The following is an 18,764-nucleotide window of genomic DNA, read 5'->3' on the forward strand; positions in this document are numbered from 1 at the left end:
ACACACAAGAACAACAAGATGTGAAAAGACTTAACCTTATTAACACACAAGAACAACAAGATGTGAAAAGACTTAACCTTAACACACAAGAACAACAAGATGTGAAAACACTTAACACATAAGAACAGGGGACACTTAACAAATATAATCCATTGTACTAACGTAAAACTAATCTGAAATACCATATTGACAATAAGTGTACTCGGAGTACATGTGGTACAATACAATATAACCAGGAAGGAAAACATCTTAAGGTCTAAAACTGCAGTATTTACATATTGAGTATTTATGTCCTGTATCGGATCACCACAAAGGCTTGTTTTAACTATAACCACAATTGTGTAACTTACGTTATCACATCAATAACTCAACATGTGTCATTCGTACATAAATGATACTGTCATTTGTTATCCAAAATAAATGTACTTGGTTTTGTAAGTAAAAAAAATAAAAAAAATAAAAAAAGTACTCAATTTATTTTGGAGTCAACAACAAACAAAATAAGAAGTGTTGAATAGTGCTCTAGACGTTCACATTGAAGCATCATGCGGATATAGAGAATATATATCGGATGGCTAGGAAATTACCATAATAAGAAGGTTTTAATACAATATAATAATTAGAATTAATATAAAACTAATCTGGTAACAGATAGCACAGGCTAACACTGCAGACGTACTCTACACAAGGTAGAGTGAGACAACAAATATAAGCTGTGAATATGAACACGTTAATGTGTGTTTTTTAAGTAGTGTGTGTGTATAGGACAATTCTTCATCATATGTCATGCTACGAGTGTTTCTATTCGTTCAATATACTTCATTATTTGCTTACTTTACTTGACATTAAAACATAACCCGCAGAACCACTTTCTTTCGGATGGCCTAATTGGCCACATCCATCTCCCCTTCAAAATATTCCTTGTCTCAAATCAATACAGAATTATACCTCCGTTTTTATCAATTCATCTTCCATCTCCTCACTCAACAAGAGTCCCGATGGTGCTTAGCAAAACCCAAAATAACACATTTTTATAAATGTGAGGACATCCAACGACAATAATAATAATTTAAAAAAAACCTACTCCAAAAACACACTGACTTCTTTTGATCTGTATCAGTGAATAAATTGAACACTGTTTTTTCCTACAATCTCCCCGGTGTGAAGCAGTCAACCATCCCCCTGGAACATTCTGTCCCTCCCTTCCTGCCTCCCTCTCACCTGCTCCCTCCCACCTGCTCCCTCCCACAATGACAATCTGAAGATTTACGTCAACATCAATAGTAATACTGCTGATTTTCCAAGAAGTATCTTATAACAATACTATAAGTATCTGAACATATCTGAGTATGCCCCTTGATAGAGGTCTCCCGAGTGGCGCAGCGGTCTAAGGCCCTGCATCTCAGTGCTAGAGGTGTCACTACAGACCCTGGTTCAATTCCAGGCTGTGTCACAACCGGCCGTGATTGGGAGTCCCATAGGGTGGCGCACAATTTGCCCAGCTTCGCCCGGGTTTGGCCGAAGTAGGCCGTCATTGTAAATCATTTGTTCTTAACTGACTTGCCCAGTTAAATAAAGGTTACATTTAAAACAATTTAATAAATATATGCCGTCCAGCCCAGACATGGGTCCAAATGCATGTGTATTTCTTATTTAAATACTTTTTTTTCTTGGTATTTTCGGTATTTGAATTGTTAAAAAAAATACTGTTTTCAAATACTATTTTCAAATACCTGGGTGGGTTGAATGCATGGGGGTATATTTCAGTCAGTGTATTTCAAATGCTTTCCATGTGTATTTCCAAATACAATCCAATATTCAACTGCTTTTAATAACAAGATTATCTGAAGACTTGTTCAGAAATATATTGAAAAGTAATTGAAATACGTGAAATAGTATTTGAACCCAGCCAACTGGTCCAGTCAACTAAGTCACTGACTCAATTACCCAGGGTGCCTCTGGGACACAGGTTGAACAAGGCCAAGTACCCCAAAACACGCTCACTCAATCCCAATCATTATCAGGGAAACAGTCTGAGGTCATCGGTCAAATCTTTGCTACACAACCCTGGCAGAGACGCATTCAAAAAATACTACAGTTTACTATAGAATTCTATTGTAAACTGTAGAATACTATACTGCACACTAGTGTCCCTCAATCATTTGAAGTACTTACTATAGAATGGTGTAGTATACTGTAGAATACTATAGTAAATACTACAGTAATGTCCACAAAAAACGCTACACTTTTTAAAAAGCTATACTAAATACTAAAGTATTTTGATTGCATATAACCTGCCCATTCCCCTCCCCCATATTGCTATACTACAGTATTCACTGTAGTGTTTTTGCAGATTTACTACAGTGAAGTAAGCAGAGGGAGAGAGCGAGAGCGAGAGAGCGAGATAATTTGAGTGCGGTTAAAGCATGTATGAGAGCGAAAGAGATACACAGTCCTTTTGATACTTCCATTATGAACAATCTCAGTCCATTCTCAGAGTAGCTCGGCTTACATAACGATTCAGTAAACACTAGGCCACCACAGGATCAATGATTCTTAGTGATGGCGAAGCAGTTACAGTCAGTTGGGTAATACATCCACTAACACACAGTACCTCTTCTATTCCCTGGAAAGATAGCAGTGTAGTTCAACTACTTTTTAACTTCAGTAATTCATAAATGCTCAAAGTTCGTCAAAGATAGCAGAACGGAAAACAGTTGACTTTTGGTAGTATTATTAGGACGAACAGATGTCCTACCCATTCACACATACAGTATGCGAGTGGCAATGCCTGTATTATTACATGGCTGTGCTGCGGTAGTTGGGGTCGGTGGCCACGCTGGAGCCGTCTGTCTTGACCACAGTGGTCTTGGAGGAGTTCTGCTGTGAGCTCCTCAACTCCTTCCTGTGACAGAGACGCTCGCGGTAGTTCTGAGCGAAGATGAGCAGCATCAGAGGGTTGATGCAGCTGTGGGAGTAACTTAGACAGATACTGATGTTGTAGACATACACAAAGGTGTTGGTCGGCCTGTTGTTGCTCAAGTTAATCACCTGGATCACGTGATACGGGCTCCAGCACACCAGGAAGAGAGCAATGACCATCACCACGGTCTTGGTGGCGCGCTTCGCCCAGACAGACTGTTTACGCTTGACTCGGCGGATGGATCTGAAGACGTGGTAGAGGGTGAGGGAGTAGAAGGTGGAGATGATGATGAGAGGGAAGATGAAGCCCAGGATGGACTGGTAGAGAGTGTACCAGTACATGTCCTCAGGACCGTCCAGGAACATCATGCATATCGCCAAGTCGTGCTTCCTCACCACCATGGCGTAGATCATGACGGGCACGGTGAGCAGGAAGCTGCCGACCCACACCAGGATGTTGATGATGATGGTCCACTGGATGGTCCGCTTCTCTGAGGTGGGATGGACGATGGCAATGTATCTGGGGTTAGAAACAAAGAGAAACATCAGTTAGAGACCAGGGGTTAGAGGTCAGGGTTCAGGGGTTAGGTTATGTACCTGGGCTGTGCCCTAATTGCACCCCATTCCCTATATAGTGCACTACTTTTGACCACAGCCCATTCCTTAAACAGTGGTTCCAAACTTCTTCCATTTATTAAGAATGATGGAGGCCTCTGTGTTCTTCGGGACCTTCAATGCTGCAGACATTTTTTTTTGTACCATTCCCCAGATCTGTGCCACGACACAATCCTGTCTCGGAGCTCAATTCCTTTGACCTCATGGCTTGGTTTTTGCTCTGGCATTCACTGTGAACTGTGGGACCTTATATAGACAGGTGTGTGCCTTTCCAAATCATGTCCAAACAATTGAATTTACCACAGGTGGACTCCAATCAAGTTGTAGAAACATCTCAAAGATGATCAATAGAAACAGGATGCACCTGAGTTCAATTTCAAGTCTCATAGCAAAGGGTCTCAATACTTATATAAATAAGGTATTTCTGTTTTTTTTTTTTTATACATTTGCAAAAAAAAAATTAAACATATTTTCACTTTGTCATTATGGGCTATTGTGTGTAGATTGATGAGGAAAAAAAATGTTAGCTTTAAAAAAATTTTTTAGAATAAGGCTGTAACGTAACAAAATGTGGAAAAAGGGAAGAGGTCTGAATACTTAGTAGTACTGTGCACTACTGTTCACCAGGGCACAAAACAGGTCAAAAGTAGTGCACTACTGTTCACCAGGGCACAAACCACGTCAAAGGTAGTGCACTACTGTTCACCAGGGCACAAAACAGGTCAAAAGTAGTGCACTACTGTTCACCAGGGCACAAAACAGGTCAAAAGTAGTGCACTACTGTTCACCAGGGCACAAACCACGTCAAAAGTAGTGCACTACTGTTCACCAGGGCACAAACCACGTCAAAAGTAGTGCACTACTGTTCACCAGGGCACAAACCAGGTCAAAAGTAGTGCACTACTGTTCACCAGGGCACAAACCAGGTCAAAAGTAGTGCACTACTGTTCACCAGGGCACAAACCAGGTCAAACGTAGTGCACTACTGTTCACCAGGGCACAAACCACGTCAAAAGTAGTGCACTACTGTTCACCAGGGCACAAACCACGTCAAAAGTAGTGCACTACTGTTCACCAGGGCACAAACCACGTCAAAAGTAGTGCACTACTGTTCACCAGGGCACAAAACAGGTCAAAAGTAGTGCACTACTGTTCACCAGGGCACAAACCAGGTCAAAAGTAGTGCACTACTGTTCACCAGGGCACAAACCACGTCAAAAGTAGTGCACTACTGTTCACCAGGGCACAAACCACATCAAAAGTAGTGCACTACTGTTCACCAGGGCACAAACCACTTTAAAAGTAATGCACTACTGTTCACCAGGGCACAAACCAGGTCAAAAGTAGTGCACTACTGTTCACCAGGGCACAAACCAGGTCAAAAGTAGTGCACTACTGTTCACCAGGGCACAAACCAGGTCAAAAGTAGTGCACTACTGTTCACCAGGGCACAAACCACGTCAAAAGTAGTGCACTACTGTTCACCAGGGCACAAACCACGTCAAAAGTAGTGCACTACTGTTCACCAGGGCACAAACCAGGTCAAAAGTAGTGCACTACTGTTCACCAGGGCACAAACCAGGTCAAAAGTAGTGCACTATATAGGGCATAGGGTGGCATTTGCTGGAAACACAACGATATCTCTACAGGGATCATTCAGCAGACTCCATTGTGAGGCTGTTGTGTTGTTTTAATAACACCCATTACTCTACCCCAGGCCAGTCTAGTCCAGACAAAGGCATGTGAATATACAGACAAAACCCCCCCAAAAACATTAACTAAATCGTATTTGTCTACTGGTATTTGTTAGAAAAGCAAACAGTAAATTGTTAACCTGGGAAAAAAATACTCTGTTTTGAATGTAGCCTATTCATACGGTCTATAGTAACATCTGTGAGAGCAGTCAGGCTCTAATCATGATGTGACATTAAATAAATCTAATAATGTCATGTGTGGATCAGTTGGTAAGATCATGGATGCGTCATAAAAAAACATCCTTATTCCCTATATAGTTCACTACTTTTGACAAGAGATCATAAGGCTCTGGTCAAAAGTAGTGCGCTACAAAGGGAATAGGGTGCCATATGGAATGCACACGAGGACACTGGCATATGCCCAAAGTCATGGGTTCAATTCCTTCACGGATCACATACACATACTAAGAAATGAATGCCCTCACTGTACTGTACGTGGCTATGGATAAAAACATCTGCTGTATACTATTCATGTACTGTATACTATTCATGTACTGTATACTATTCATGTACTGTATACTATTCATGTATTAATGTACTGTATACTATTAATGTACTGTATACTATTCATGTACTGTATACTATTCATGTACTGTATACTATTCATGTATTCATGTACTGTATACTATTCATGTATTCATGTACTGTATACTATTCATGTACTGTATACTATTCATGTATTCATGTACTGTATAGTATTCATGTACTGTATAGTATTCATGTATTCATGTACTGTATCGTATTCATGTACTGTATATTATTCATGTTTTCTATTGACTTCCTGTCTTTTTGGGATTAATTGAGCTGGGAGCTGATAAAAGTCACATACAAAGTGTAATGAATAGGTTAGACTGATGACTAGCTTACTGCTTGATGTACAACATGAAATTAATCACATGTACATACCAAATAGCACCCTATTCCCGATGTAGTGCACTACTTTTCACCAGAGCCCTATGAGCCCTTGTCAAAAGTAGTGCACTACGTAGGAAAAATAATGTATTTGGGACGCATAAACATCCTAAAATAAACGGATCAGAGATGCTGATGTTAATCAAAGTAAAGTCTATAGCCATCTGCTGTACTATACTGTACTTAACGACCCTGTGTCATATGTCAATGAAAGAATGACTATAATTCTACAGCCATGTCACATCAGAGAATTAAAAAGGAAGAATTTGCTCTGCGCTGGTTATGTCTTTCATGATATGACTGAATACATCCAAGTCAGGCCAAGGGATGGAGATATTCCTGTAGAGATGTCTTCATTTGACCATGGAGATATTCCTGTAGAGATGTCTTCATTTGACCATGGAGATATTCCTGTAGAGATGTCTTCATTTGACCATGGAGATATTCCTGTAGAGATGTCTTCATTTGACCATGGAGATATTCCTGTAGAGATGTCTTCATGACCATGGGGGTATTACTGTTTTTACAACGGTTGGGTCTAGTCCCTAATGCTGATTGGTTAAAACTTCATTCCAGCCAGTGTGTATTCCACAAGTTACCACCGGCTAAATCTATGGCGTTAAAATGCCTATTTACTCTGTTCCATCTGACTGTGCAATCCACTGTCTCATCAGCCCAGCCAAGCATTTTAATTAGCTTCATATGACCATGGAGATACCTTCATATGTACTGTGGAGATATTACTGTAGCAATGTCTTCTCTACAGGCATCCGAGTTGGCGCAGTGGTCTAAGGCACTGCATCTGAATGCAAGAGGAGTCACTATAGTACCTGGTTCGAATCCAGGCTGTGTCATACTCCCGGCAGTGATTGGGAGTCCCATAGGGCGGTGCACAATAGGCCCAGCGTCGTCAGGGTTTGTCGGGGTATTTTTGTCAGGGTCATTGTAAATAAGAATTTGTTCATAACCTTTTTTGGCTGCATGGGCAGTATTGAGTAGCCGGATAAAAGGTGCCCATTTCAAACGGCCTCGGTATTTTTGTCAGGGTCATTGTAAATAAGAATTTGTTCATAACTGACTTTTAATTAAAAAAGCCACATGAACCTGGCATGGTCATGTAGATATAGATGTATTGATGGCCAGAAAAGGGTGCGTATGACCTTCCTATCAACTCAATCAAAGATTGTCACATACACAGATTAGCAGATGTTAAAGCCGGTGAATTGAAATGCCTGTGTTTCCCAATGACTAGGGAATCCTACTAGGGGAATCCTACTAGGGGAATCTGAATAAGGGAATCTGACTAGAAATTCTGACTAGGGGAATCTGACTAGAAATTCTGACTAGGGGAATCTGACTAGGGGAATCTGACTAGGGGAATCTGACTAGGGGAATCTGACTAGGGGAATCTGACTAGGGGAATCTGACTAGGGGAATCTGACTTGGGGAATCTGACTAGGGGAATCTGACTAGAAATTCTGACTAGGGGAATCTGACTAGGGGAATCTGACAAAAAAATCTGACTAGGGGAATCTGACTAGGGGAATCTGACTTGGGGAATCTGACTAGAAATTCTGACTAGGGGAATCTGACTAGGGGAATCTGACTAGGGGAATCTGACTAGGGGAATCTGACTAGGGGAATCTGACTAGGGGAATCTGACTAGGGGAATCTGACTAGGGGAATCTGACTAGAAATTCTGACTAGGGGAATCTGACTAGCGGAATCTGACTAGGAATTCTGACTTGGGGAATCTGACTAGGGGAATCGGACTAGAAATTCTGACTAGGGGAATCTGACTAGGGGAATCTGACTAGGGGAATCTGACTTGGGGAATCTGACTAGGGGAATCTGACTAGGGGAATCTGACTAGGGGAATCTGACTTGGGGAATCTGACTAGGGGAATCTGACTAGGGGAATCTGACTAGGGGAATCTGACTAGGGGAATCTGACTAGGAATTCTGACTTGGGGAATCTGACTTGGGGAATCTGACTTGGGGAATCTGACTTGGGGAATCTGACTTGGGGAATCTGACTTGGGGAATCTGACTTGGGGAATCTGACTTGGGGAATCTGACTTGGGGAATCTGACTAGGGGAATCTGACTAGAAATTCTGACAAGGGGAATCTGACTAGGGGAATCTGACTAGAAATTCTGACTAGGGAATCTGACTAGGGGAATCTGACAAAAAAATCTGACTAGGGGAATCTGACTAGGGGAATCTGACTAGGGGAATCTGACTAGGGGAATCTGACTAGGGGAATCTGACTAGAAATTCTGACTAGGGGAATCTGACTAGCGGGATCTGACTAGGAATTCTGACTTGGGGAATCTGACTTGGGGAATCTGACTTGGGGAATCTGACTTGGGGAATCTGACTTGGGGAATCTGACTAGGGGAATCTGACTAGGGGAATCTGACTAGGGGAATCTGACTTGGGGAATCTGACTAGGGGAATCTGACTAGGGGAATCTGACTAGGGGAATCTGACTTGGGGAATCTGACTTGGGGAATCTGACTAGGGGAATCTGACTAGGGGAATCTGACTAGGGGAATCTGACTAGGGGAATCTGACTAGGGGAATCTGACTAGGGGAATCTGACTAGGGGAATCTGACTAGAAATTATGACTAGGGGAATCTGACTAGGGGAATCTGACAAAAAAATCTGACAAAAACATCTGACTTGGGGAATTCTGACTTGGGGAATTCTGACTTGGGGAATTCTGACTTGGGGAATTCTGACTTGGGGAATTCTGACTTGGGGAATTCTGACTTGGGGAATTCTGACTTGGGGAATTCTGACTTGGGGAATCTGACTTGGGGAATCTGACTTGGGGAATCTGACTTGGGGAATCTGACTTGGGGAATCTGACTTGGGGAATCTGACTAGAAATTCTGACTAGGGGAATCTGACTAGGGGAATCTGACTAGGAATTCTGACTTGGGGAATCTGACTAGGGGAATCTGACTAGAAATTCTGACTAGGGGAATCTGACTAGGGGAATCTGACTAGCGGAATCTGACTGGGGAATCTGACTTGGGGAATCTGACTTGGGGAATCTGACTAGGGGAATCTGACTTGGGGAATCTGACTAGGGGAATCTGACTTGGGGAATCTGACTAGGGGAATCTGACTAGGGGAATCTGACTAGGGGAATCTGACTAGGGGAATCTGACTAGGGGAATCTGACTAGGAATTCTGACTAGGGGAATTCTGACTAGGGGAATTCTGACTAGGGGAATTCTGACTAGGGGAATCTGACTAGGGGAATCTGACTAGGGGAATCTGACTAGGAATTCTGACTTGGGGAATCTGACTTGGGGAATCTGACTTGGGGAATCTGACTTGGGGAATCTGACTTGGGGAATCTGACTTGGGGAATCTGACTTGGGGAATCTGACTTGGGGAATCTGACTTGGGGAATCTGACTTGGGGAATCTGACTTGGGGAATCTGACTTGCGGAATCTGACTGGGGAATCTGACTTGGGGAATCTGACTTGGGGAATCTGACTTGGGGAATCTGACTAGGGGAATCTGACTAGGGGAATCTGACTTGGGGAATCTGACTAGGGGAATCTGACTTGGGGAATCTGACTAGGGGAATCTGACTAGGGGAATCTGACTAGGGGAATCTGACTAGGGGAATCTGACTAGGGGAATCTGACTTGGGGAATCTGACTAGGGGAATTCTGACTAGGGGAATTCTGACTAGGGGAATTCTGACTTGGGGAATCTGACTAGGGGAATCTGACTAGGGGAATCTGACTAGGGGAATCTGACTAGGGGAATCTGACTAGGGGAATCTGACTTGGGGAATCTGACTTGGGGAATCTGACTTGGGGAATCTGACTTGGGGAATCTGACTTGGGGAATCTGATCTGACTAGGGGAATCTGACTAGGGGAATCTGACTTGGGGAATCTGACTAGAAATTCTGACTAGGGGAATCTGACTAGCGGAATCTGACTAGGAATTCTGACTAGGGGAATCTGACTAGGGGAATCTGACTAGGGGAATCTGACTAGGGGAATCTGACTAGAAATTCTGACTAGGGGAATCTGACTAGGGGAATCTGACTAGAAATTCTGACTAGGGGAATCTGACTAGGGGAATCTGACTAGGAATTCTGACTAGGAATTCTGACTTGGGGAATTCTGACTTGGGGAATTCTGACTTGGGGAATTCTGACTTGGGGAATCTGACTTGGGGAATCTGACTTGGGGAATCTGACTTGGGGAATCTGACCAGAAATTCTGACTAGGGGAATCTGACTAGCGGAATCTGACGGGGAATCTGACTTGGGGAATCTGACTTGGGGAATCTGACTTGGGGAATCTGACTAGGGGAATCTGACCAGAAATTCTGACTTGGGGAATCTGACTTGGGGAATCTGACTTGGGGAATCTGACTTGGGGATTCTGACTTGGGGATTCTGACTTGGGGATTCTGACTTGGGGAATCTGACTTGGGGAATCTGACTTGGGGAATCTGACTTGGGGAATCTGACTTGGGGAATCTGACTAGGGGAATCTGACTATAAATTCTGACTAGGGGAATCTGACTATAAATTCTGACTAGGGGAATCTGACTATAAATTCTGACTAGGGGAATCTGACTATAAATTCTGACTAGGGGAATCTGACTAAAAAAATCTGACTAGGGGAATCTGACTAGGGGAATCTGACTAGGGGAATCTGACTAGGGGAATCTGACTAGGGGAATCTGACTAGGGGAATCCAACTAGGGGAATCTGACTGCCATGTCCATGTTCCAGTAAGACCCTGTCATTGCCTTTGGATCGATACAAACACATATTGGACTTTGAAAAGCCTACATACTTTACATACGTAAGATACATATGCCGTAAGATACATATATGGTGCAGCTCATTTAGCAGCTGATTGAGCTTAGAGCACATTCTTTGGAAACACGCTAGTATGGGAACATTTGTTTGGAGACTATTATAATAGTTCACATAAACTATCTAGGAGTCTTGTTAAATGGTGGTTTAACTAATCTGTGTGTTAAAGTAATCCCGTTGGGTGGTGGTTTAACTAATCTGTGTGTTAAACTAATCCTGTCCATCTTGGAGCTGTGAGTCTCTAAGGCTAATGAGGTGTGTGTGTGTGTGTGTGTGTGTGTGTGTGTGTGTGTGTGTGTGTGTGTGTGTGTGTGTGTGTGTGTGTGTGTGTGTGTGTGTGTGTGTGTGTGTGTGTGTGTGTGTGTGTGTGTGTGTGTGTGTGTGTGTGTGAGAGAAAGAGATACAGAATGTGTGTTTGTGTGAGAGAGAGAGAAAGGGACAGACATAAAGAGACAAAGTATGTGTGTGTGAAAGAGAGAGAGAGAGAGAGGGACAGACAGAAAGAGACAAAGTATGTGTGTGTGAAAGAGAGAGAGAGAGAGAGGGACAGACAGAAAGAGACAATGTGTGTGTGTGTGAAAGAGAGAGAGAGAGATACAGACAGAAAGAGACAAAGTATGTGTGTGAAAGAGAGAGAGAGGGACAGACAGAAAGAGACAAAGTATGTGTGTGTGAAAGAGAGAGAGAGAGAGAGAGAGAGAGGGACAGACAGAAAGAGACAAAGTATGTGTGTGTGAAAGAGAGAGAGAGAGAGAGAGAGGGACAGACAGAAAGAGACAATGTGTGTGTGTGTGTGTGTGAAAGAGAGAGAGAGAGAGAGGGACAGACAGAAAGAGACAAAGTATGTGTGTGTGAAAGAGAGAGAGAGAGAGAGAGAGAGAGAGAGAGAGGGACAGACAGAAAGAGACAATGTGTGTGTGTGTGAAAGAGAGAGAGAGAGAGAGGGACAGACAGAAAGAGACAAAGTATGTGTGTGTGAAAGAGAGAGAGAGAGGGACAGACAGAAAGAGACAATGTGTGTGTGTGTGAAAGAGAGAGAGAGAGAGAGGGACATACAGAAAGAGACAATGTGTGTGTGTGAAAGAGAGAGAGAGAGGGACAGACAGAAAGAGACAATGTGTGTGTGTGTGAAAGAGAGAGAGAGACATAACGTGTCTGTGTTCCACCAGGCACAGTAAAAGGTAGGAAGAGCATGTCTGCTAGGAAGGTATGATCTCTTTCCTCTATAAACACAGACAGAATTAGCCCCTCGTCCACTCCAGCCAAGGATGTTGTTGACCCAAAATCTGCATACATTTTTGGACTTATAAATTAATATGTACCAATTGATTCTTGAAAAATACAATTTCTAAATGCCTCAGGAGCTTAGTTCAAATCTCATACTCCACCAGAACACAAAATATGAGCTTGTTTTTCTCCAATGTTTGTAAAACAATGCAACAAAAAAAACACCGTAAAGCCTCAAAACATTGGTTTCTATTCAATCTGTGTGTTAAACTAATCCTGCTGGTTGGTGGTTTAACTAATCTGTGTGTTAAACTAATCCTGTTGGTTGGTGGTTTAACTAATCTGTGTGTTAAACTAATCCTGTTGGAGGGTGGTTTAACTAATCTGTGTGTTAAACTAATCCTGTTGGTTGGTGGTTTAACTAATCTGTGTGTTAAACTAATCCTGTTGGAGGGTGGTTTAACTAATCTGTGTGTTAAACTAATCCTGCTGGAGGGTGGTTTAACTAATCTGTGTGTTAAACTAATCCTGCTGGATGGTGGTTTAACTAATCTGTGTGTTAAACTAATCCTGTTGGAGGGTGGTTTAACTAATCTGTGTGTTAAACTAATCCTGTTGGAGGGTGGTTTAACTAATCTGTGTGTTAAACTAATCCTGCTGGATGGTGGTTTAACTAATCTGTGTGTTAAACTAATCCTGTTGGAGGGTGGTTTAACTAATCTGTGTGTTAAACTAATCCTGTTGGTTGGTGGTTTAACTAATCTGTGTGTTAAACTAATCCTGCTGGATGGTGGTTTAACTAATCTGTGTGTTAAACTAATCCTGTTGGAGGGTGGTTTAACTAATCTGTGTGTTAAACTAATCCTGCTGGAGGGTGGTTTAACTAATCTCGGTGGGTTCGATTCAATCTGTGTCGCTGAAGCATTAAAGATTCCGCGATTTTAGAAATTGAAAAGTAATTTCCTAATTGAGCCGACATATGCAGCGTTTACTGTGAACGCAGTCTTCTCCGTTAACGCGAGAGCATACATTTCAATCACGCATTCACCTTGACCTTTCACGATACGGATTGAATACAACTCATGGTTAAAACTATAATATTGATCTTGTAGACGGTCAGTCCTTTCATCCATTAGCTCTGTCTATTAATTTTTATAGTGGTTTACATTTATCCATTTGCTTCTTTTTAATAAGAAGAATCATTCAACTGCAAGTAATGTTAACTGGCGGGTGAATTGTGTGAGACAGAACATGGATCGTCACTCCATACAACACGTTGGCTGTGTCTGATTGGCTGTGTTGGCTGTGTCTGATTGGCTGTGTTGGCTGTGTCTGATTGGCTGTGTTGGCTGTGTCTGAAATTGATTTTACTACCTTGGTCCCAAATGAAGACGGCGAACCAGTTAACCTTGAATATATGTTTTATGTACGGCTATGAGCATGCCCTCTGTGACCATCCATTTCATTATTAACTCATCAATCTCTACCCTCTGGGTTATTGACATGGCAGGGTATATATATATTGCAGGCTATTATACTAATTGATATGCTGTAGGCTGACGGATCCATATTAGATCAGAAAATCACCTTTTTTTTGGTTCTAATAAACACACCGAAAGCAATAACATGTATTTAGTTGCAGTCCATGCATGTAAAGTAAACTGCAAAGGGATTACTGTGAATTTGACAGTAGTTTTACAGGCAGCTTGTGGCAAGTCAAATTCTGGTGTTTCATATTACAGTACACCTACTGTAATATAAATACGGGTATCAAAGCAAGTACAGTGTAATGACTCTCAGGACAATGCCGTAAAATGGACTGTAAAAAAAAAATATATAAGTAAACTCTACCATAATCAGAATGAATTAATGGATGGATTAAATTAATTCATTTAAGGGAGGGGTCTGGTATTTCACAGTATTTTACTGTAATTACAAGGGATTGGCGCGAGCAGATTGGCTGCTAGGTAAAGTGTTTACACATTACAATATATTAATGAATGTTTGGTGTTTTTATATCACATAGACTTCTAGAGGCCTCAACAACGGCTTCCAAACTACAGGGCTAAAGAGACCAGAAGGACATGGCAACCGTTTACATTTTAGGTGTGCTGATACTCCAATCTGTCCCTTATACAAATTGATGTGGCACTATAACCACAAAGGAGTTAAATTGCTACAGCATTCTCAATCAGGGGTGCAACAAATATAGCCTCTTACAAGGCACCCATCGACATAAACTCAGCAAAAAAAAGAAAGAAATGTCCTCTCACTGTCACCTGCGTTTTATTTTCAGCAAACTTAACGTGTGTAAATATTTGTATGAACATAACAAGATTCAACAACTAAGAATAATGTGTCCCTGAACAAAGGGGGAGAGGGGGGCAAAATCAAAAGTAACAGTCGGTATCTGGTGTGGCCACCAGCTGCATTAAGTACTGCAGTGCATCTCCTCCTCATGGACTGCACCAGATTTGCCAGTTCTTGCTGTGAGATGTTACCCCACTCTTCCACCAAGGCACCTGCAAGTGGACATTTCTGGGGAGAATGGCCCTAGCCCTCACCCTCCGATCCATTAGGTCCCAGACGTGCTCAATGGGATTGAGATCCGGACTCTTCGCTGGCCATGGCAGAACACTGACATTCCTGTCTTGCAGGAAATCACACACAGAACGAGTAGTATGGCTGGTGGCATTGTCATGCTGGAGGGTCATGTCAGGATGAGCCTGCAGGAAGGGTACCACATGAGGGAGGAGGATGTCTTCCCTGTAACGCACAGCGTTGAGATTGCCTGCAATGACAAGCTCAGTCCGATGATGCTGTGACACACCGCCCTAGACCATGATGGACCCTCCACCTCCAAATCGATCCCGCTCCAGAGTACAGGCCTCGGTGTAACGCTCATTCCTTCGACGATAAACGCGAATCCGAGCGAGGGTGGGTTTGTGCCAATAGGCGACATTGTTGCCGGTGATGTCTGGTGAGGACCTGCCTTACAACAGGCCTACAAGCCCTCAGTCCAGCCTCTCTCAGCCTGTTGCAGAGAGTCTGAGCACTGGTGGAGGGATTGTGCGTTCCTGGTGTAATTCGGGCAGTTGGTGTTGCCATCCTGTACCTGTCCCTCGGGTGAGATGTTCGGATGTACCGATCCTGTGCAGGTGTTGTTACACGTGGTCTGCCACTGCGAGGATGATCAGCTGTCTGTCCTGGCTCTCTGTAGCGCTGTCTTAGGCGTCTCACAGTACGGACATTGCAATTTATTGCCCTGGCCACATCTGCAGTCCTCAAGCCTCCTTTCAGCATGCCTAAGGCACATTCACGCAGATGAGCAGGGACCCTGGGCATCTTTCTTTTGGTGTTTTTCAGAGTCAGTAGAAAGGCCTCTTTAGTGTCCTTAGTTTTCATAACTGTGACCTTAATTGCCTACCATCTGTAAGCTGTTAGTGTCTGAACGACCGTTCCACAGGTGCATGTTCATTAATTGTTCATGGTTCATTGAACAAGCATGGGAAACAGTGTTTAAACCCTTTACAATGAAGATATTTGGATTTTGAACTAATTATCTTTGAAAGAGAGGGTCCCTTTTGGACGTTTCTTCTTTTGCTGAGTTTATGTTAATGAGCCAGAAACAACAATAGTAACGGTCAAAAGGTCTTTGGCACTCCAGAGATACTGTAAGGTGGATTTACAATACCATTCGAAATACAGCAATTATTTGCCCAGACCACAACATTTTCCCACAATGCACCATATTTTAAACTATGCTGCAGTAAAATGTTTCTGAGTATTTTACTGTTGATAAAAGCCAGAATTGCAGTATAATTTTCAGTTTTCTGTTACAGTGTAGGCCTATATCCTCAGGTTTTACTGATCTACTTTGGCTGTGCTTTTTCACCGAACCCTCTGACCATGGTTCTGCAACTGGAGGCCTGTCACGCCCTGACCTTAGCGATCCTTTTTATGTCTCTATTTTGGTTGGGGTGGGCATTCTATGTTGTCTATTTCTATGTGTTTGGCCGGGTATGGTTCTCAATCAGAGGCAGCTGTCTATCGTTGTCTCTGATTGAGAACCATACTTAGGTAGCCTTTTCCCACCTGTGTTTTGTGGGTAGTTGTTTTGCGTGAGTGCCTGACAGAACTGTTGTGTTTTGTTCCAGTGTTCAGGTTTTAATTAACATCATGAACACGTACCACGCTGCGCATTGGTCTACTCCTTCTTCCTCAGACGAACATCGTTACAAGGTCAGAGTTTTTTTTTTTATTTGACCCCCCCTCCCAAGGGACAACAATGTTTATGGGCAAATTTGTATTATTATAATTTCTAGTATTATTTTCATTGTCGGAAAAAATAATGTAAAAACACCAGGACATCAGCTCCATGTGATTTTAATTTCAGAAATCTGTTCAACGTTGCAAGGATTTGGAATGATTTATGTTTTAGTCAAATATGATATCTGTTTGGGTTTCTTGTGGTCAATTTGGAGTCTACACATTAATGTCTAATTATGTTCCGACCATCCGCTCAAGAAAAAAAAATCGCCCCTCGGCTGCATATAACGAGTGTTCGTCGTAATAACCTATAGCTTCTAACTATGTTATAACCTGGTGTAGGATATGATTATATCTACCTGGATACATAAAGGTGAAGGGAGACCTAATTGATGCTATATTCGACACCTCTCTTTGTCATGATCAAACTGACACCTATTGAATTTGGAGAGATGGAGACTTACCTGTCAATACATAGCACCGTTACAATCCCCACGGTAGTGAACTGGTTGCTAACATCCACCACCACGACAGCTTTGCACATGAAGTTCCCGAACACCCACTGTCTGTCCCGGACCAGCTGGTGAATGTTGAAGGGCATCACCAGCAAGAAGAGCATATCTGCGATGGCCAAGTTCAGCACGTAGATGTCTGAGACAATCTTTTTCTTGCATGTTGCCACTGCGTATATCACCAAACCGTTGGCGATCACTCCTATAGTACACAGGATGCCGTATATGGACGGGAATATGTGCATAAAAGTCGCCAGGTCGATGAAGCTGGGTGAGGACTGAGTCGTGTTTACACATGACGAGTTGTTGGTGAAGTTACCTATTTCTTCATAGTTACAAAATATGTCCGAGCTATTTATAATCATATTTAGATCTTCAGATATTTGCCGCCCTTGGTCGTAATTGATAACGCGCGGGTCAGTATTAGGCTATAGATAAACACTAACACTGCCAAGCCGACAAGTCATACTGTACCAGCTTCTATCCAAATTTCTAGCGGCACAACTTGGACACCTCTTCTGGATAAACTGCAGCGCGCGTATCCTTTGGTTGACGCACTTCTTTAGATTATCTTGTAATAAACTACAGCACAAGTAAAGTATGTGTTTCAATGAGATTCTGCTGATGGATCATTAGCACCAAACCTGGGAACAAGCTGATGCCTCTAGAAGAACAAATTATTCACCCAGGAAGCCGCTACGTTCCTGGACTGGACCTCCCTGTGCGTCTCCGCTGCGCTCTCTCCCTACCCAATAGCGCACCGGATTTTCGCGGACTCGGTGAAGGATAAAACAATCCGATAGTAGTGTCCTCCCTTCAAAATATCCCGATGTATTTAACACTTGATAAAACGTTAATACTTTTTAGAGCAAACTGATTGGAAGATCAGTTAGTAAATCCTCCCACAAAAATAAATATTGTTGATCTGTTTCTTGCTCTGAAAAAACAATTCATCCATGCATCCCGTTGCGCATGTCATGAGTAAATTGACTTGTGTCACCATGTTTTGATTTCATGTTGCTTTTTTCAAAACGACAGCATCAATGACACGATGTTGTTTCCTAATATTATGTTGGCCTTTTATACGTCTATTACATATTGGTTCATATACAGCCAATGATTCAACGAAGAATCATTAGACAATTAGATGTTATTTAGTCAACAGCTCCTTTTAGCATGTTACATGAAAAAGACAGTTTACTATGTTAAACATGAAACAGATCCTTTCGTATGTTATAAATGAAACATATTATTTAATAATGTTATAAATAAAACATATTCTTAAGCTTGTTATAAATGACACAGATCGTTTAGTATGTTATGAGTGAAACAGATCGTTTAATATGTTATACATGAGAAATAGTCTACAGTCCATTAAGCTAATAATCGAATTGCATAATACAAAAAAATCCCTTTTAAAATCCGTCTGTTTAACCCTCCTGCTGAGTTCCGGTCGAACTGGACCGATTTACAAGTTTTCTCTCTGAAAGATGTAGTTCATTTAATCTGATTGTCACAAGGTTCCATGACTTTGTCCACACAGGACATCTGAACACACAACATGCATTTTGATGATTCTCATTACACTTTGGGTGTTTTATTTAACTTTTGTACACCTGTGGTGTTCCCAGTCAAAAATGACCGGTCATTAGAAATGGATGGGTGAGACTAAAATTTAGTTCAGGCAC

At 42.2% G+C, this 18,764-nt stretch overlaps 1 protein-coding gene across 1 annotated transcript; it reads right to left on the bottom strand.

The window, feature by feature from the left end:
* Positions 1 to 2,799: 2,799 nt before the first annotated feature.
* On the bottom strand, positions 2,800 to 17,441 carry LOC120062198 (melanin-concentrating hormone receptor 2-like). Its single transcript, XM_039011999.1, has 2 exons — positions 17,029 to 17,441; positions 2,800 to 3,442 (listed from the first exon to the last, which is right to left on the bottom strand). The coding sequence occupies exons 1-2, from the start codon at positions 17,439 to 17,441 to the stop codon at positions 2,800 to 2,802; spliced, it is 1,056 nt and encodes a 351-aa protein (XP_038867927.1).
* Between the last annotated feature and the right edge of the window lie 1,323 nt (positions 17,442 to 18,764).

This window comes from Salvelinus namaycush, chromosome 17 (assembly GCF_016432855.1).
Source record: "Salvelinus namaycush isolate Seneca chromosome 17, SaNama_1.0, whole genome shotgun sequence".
NCBI classification, from domain to species: domain Eukaryota; kingdom Metazoa; phylum Chordata; class Actinopteri; order Salmoniformes; family Salmonidae; genus Salvelinus; species Salvelinus namaycush.